At 29.9% G+C, this 2,861-nt stretch overlaps 1 protein-coding gene across 2 annotated transcripts in view; it reads right to left on the bottom strand.

The window, feature by feature from the left end:
* LOC106475055 (cyclin-dependent kinase 8-like) overlaps positions 1–2,861 on the bottom strand; it is a 26,862-nt gene that overhangs the window by 12,078 nt on the left and 11,923 nt on the right. For both annotated transcript variants that reach the window (XR_002608770.1, XM_022379274.1), the window contains exon 4: positions 325–435. Coding sequence is in view for 1 of the 2 variants with exons in the window: in XM_022379274.1 (XP_022234982.1) it covers positions 325–435 (111 nt within the window). In the remaining variant the exon portion in view is untranslated. The remainder of the gene's footprint in view (positions 1–324; positions 436–2,861) is intronic.

Below are 2,861 nucleotides of genomic sequence, written 5' to 3'. Positions count from 1 at the left end.
TACTTTAGACATTGTTACTTTAGTAGTGGCCTGTTTGGGCACTACTTCATACATTGTTACTTTAGTAGTGGCCTGTTTGGGCACTACTTCATACATTGTTACTTTAGTAGTGGCCTGTTTGGGCACTAATTCATACATTGTTACCAGAAGATGAGCATGCTACCACTATATTTTTAGTTGTGAAAACCGAAAGAAAAGAACAGAATATTCACTTTAATTTTTTGAATAAATAAAAGATAAAAAGAAAAACAACAACAACAAAAGGATAAACATAGGACAAATAAGATAAAAACTGAATGAAATGTTAAGTGAATATGCACTTACCCAAAGGTCATGTTCAGCATAATCAAACAATAACCATACTTTACGATCTACATGAGACAAAAACACACCCTGGAGGTGGATGACGTTCGAATGTTTTAGTTCTCTTAATAGCTGTAAATATAAATCAAACACATAAGTGCACATAAATGTTTACCAAAAATTCAGAAGTAACTACAATGAGTCTTAATCTGATAGACGAAACACACAAAAAGTTCACCAGTCAATTTCACTGAACCATGATACTATACATATTATCAATTTTCTCACTGTATCATCACAAAATTAGAAAAAAAATTCTTTTAATCAAAAATTCCAAGTTTGTTTGACACAAAAAACAGATTTTTAAGTAAATAATTTTTACTAAAGATTTTTTTATAAGCTTATAAAATCTTTACTGAATCAGTCTGAGTGTAACATCATTTTCATCTTACAGTTTATACAGAACCTCCTAAATAAATATCAAGATTTCTTTTTGGTAAATCTTTACAATTTATCTGATATTTTCCCTAATCTAAACTAACTATTGCAAAACTAATGTACAATGAAATGTAAAGTTGAAAAATATGAAAAAAAAAATCTATAAACACCTTTAATTTTTAAAAGGACTGCAGATTGTCACAAATAATTACTGTCTCAGGAGGTGAAACCCAATATTTCACAATAGGACTGCTTTGTGTAAACATAAGGATGAAGTTAACCTCAAACTGCATAATTTACTGGAATTAGTGAATTGTTTTCATAAGTTTTGTTATCTAACTTATAAGCTTTTACTTGATTTTGTTCAAAAATCTAACTGGTTTTAAACCTAAGTTTAATATAAAAAACACTCTGGAGCTTGTAGAAAAAATCAAAATCATACAGATATCAAATAACACCGGAATTGTTTCCTTTGTTGTTTGTAGTCTTTTTCACCAGTATACCTGTTAACGATTGCAAACAAATTGTTAGTGATGCAATGGATTTAGAAAAAGGAAACCGTTTTGAAGCCCAGGATTTAAAAACAATAATAACCACTTGTCTAGATCAGAACTACTTCAAATTTAATGACCAAATATACAAGCAGAATAATGAGTTAGCTATAAGTCCCCTCTCTCTCTCTCTCCTTTGCTTGCAAAAGTTTTCATGGATAATTTAGAGAAGAAATTGTTTAGTGATGAAATAATACAAACATTTCAAATATTGGTACAGATATATTGATGATGTGATTTGATTTTGGACAGGCTCTAAATGTCAACTTCATAATTTTGCAACTCTACAGAATTTGGTAAAAATGGAAGCATTAATTTTTTGGACTTAAAACATTAACATAGATAACAGTAAACATTCCTTTAAAATCTTTAGAAAACCTATTTATAGTGACAACGTCATACGTGCTTCTTCAAAATATCCAATATCTCACAAACTTGATGTGTTCCATAGTTTGTTACACTGTACCCTTGTCATCTGAAGATTATGAAACTGGAATAAAAACTATAAAACAAATTGCTTTCAACAATGGATATACAACAAAGTTCACTGGCTCTTTGTTGTTTAAAAACTAAAAGCCAAAAACTTAAAATTAATATACCCACATACTGTACCAAAGAAAAACAAAAGAAATGACTTAAGATAAGCTACATTGGAAAACCTTCTCACAAAATATATAACACACTGAACAAAGAAATCTAAAGGGCAGCCTTCTACTGTAGAAACATTCTAAGCAAAAAGCTGTTCAAAAACAAAATTGAAAAGTACAATGATGTTTACTAATTATTGTGTCAAGACTGCAATAGTGTATCAATAGGTCAAATAGTATGTTCCATATACACAAGAATTAAAAAACACTAGAAACTGGAAATTAAGGAAAATAGATTCAACCCACCTTATTGAAACTAAACACCAATTTGACCCAAAAAAACTGAGAAATTTTACATATCCATGAAAAAGGTAAAAAAACTAGACAGTCTGGAAATTTCATAAATAAATAGATTTCTACAAACAAATCGAGAAAAAGTTCTAAATGACCAAACCAACTTCAGCTCCTCCCCACTTGTCTCTAGGTGAATGTCAAGGTCTCTTCCATTTCTTTGTTTAAACATATATATATATAAAAACCTGTTGCAAACCATTTCAGTCTGCACTTGATGATGTCTTTACTTGCAAAACCAAGGTCATTAATTGATGAAGTTTTTGTGACATGTAAAATTGTATGCTTTTTTCCCTCAGTTCTGTATTTATGGAGTTTCACCAAGTACTGACAGTTTCATTATATAAAACAAGCTGGTATAACAAGATAAACAGTCTTATATATAAGTGAAACAGTGCTTAGAAACTCAACACCTTTTGATACACCCCAAAATACATTTCACTGAAGACCAAAAACACTTCAAGTTAAGCCCTGGAGTCAACCCTGGTTAAATTCTTACAGAAGATATAGAGGTAGCACTTAATCTGATTCTGTAACAAAGAATGTTAATATGCTTTAAAATTATTCAAACTTTTTCCAAGAAATATGCAGAGGTGAGGAGTCCAAAGTTTTTTTTTTGTTTTGAATTTCG

The sequence above is a fragment of the Limulus polyphemus genome, unplaced genomic scaffold (genome assembly GCF_000517525.1).
Source record: "Limulus polyphemus unplaced genomic scaffold, Limulus_polyphemus-2.1.2 Scaffold8025, whole genome shotgun sequence".
Lineage (NCBI taxonomy): Eukaryota > Metazoa > Arthropoda > Merostomata > Xiphosura > Limulidae > Limulus > Limulus polyphemus.
This window is presented reverse-complemented; position numbering and strand designations above follow the sequence as displayed.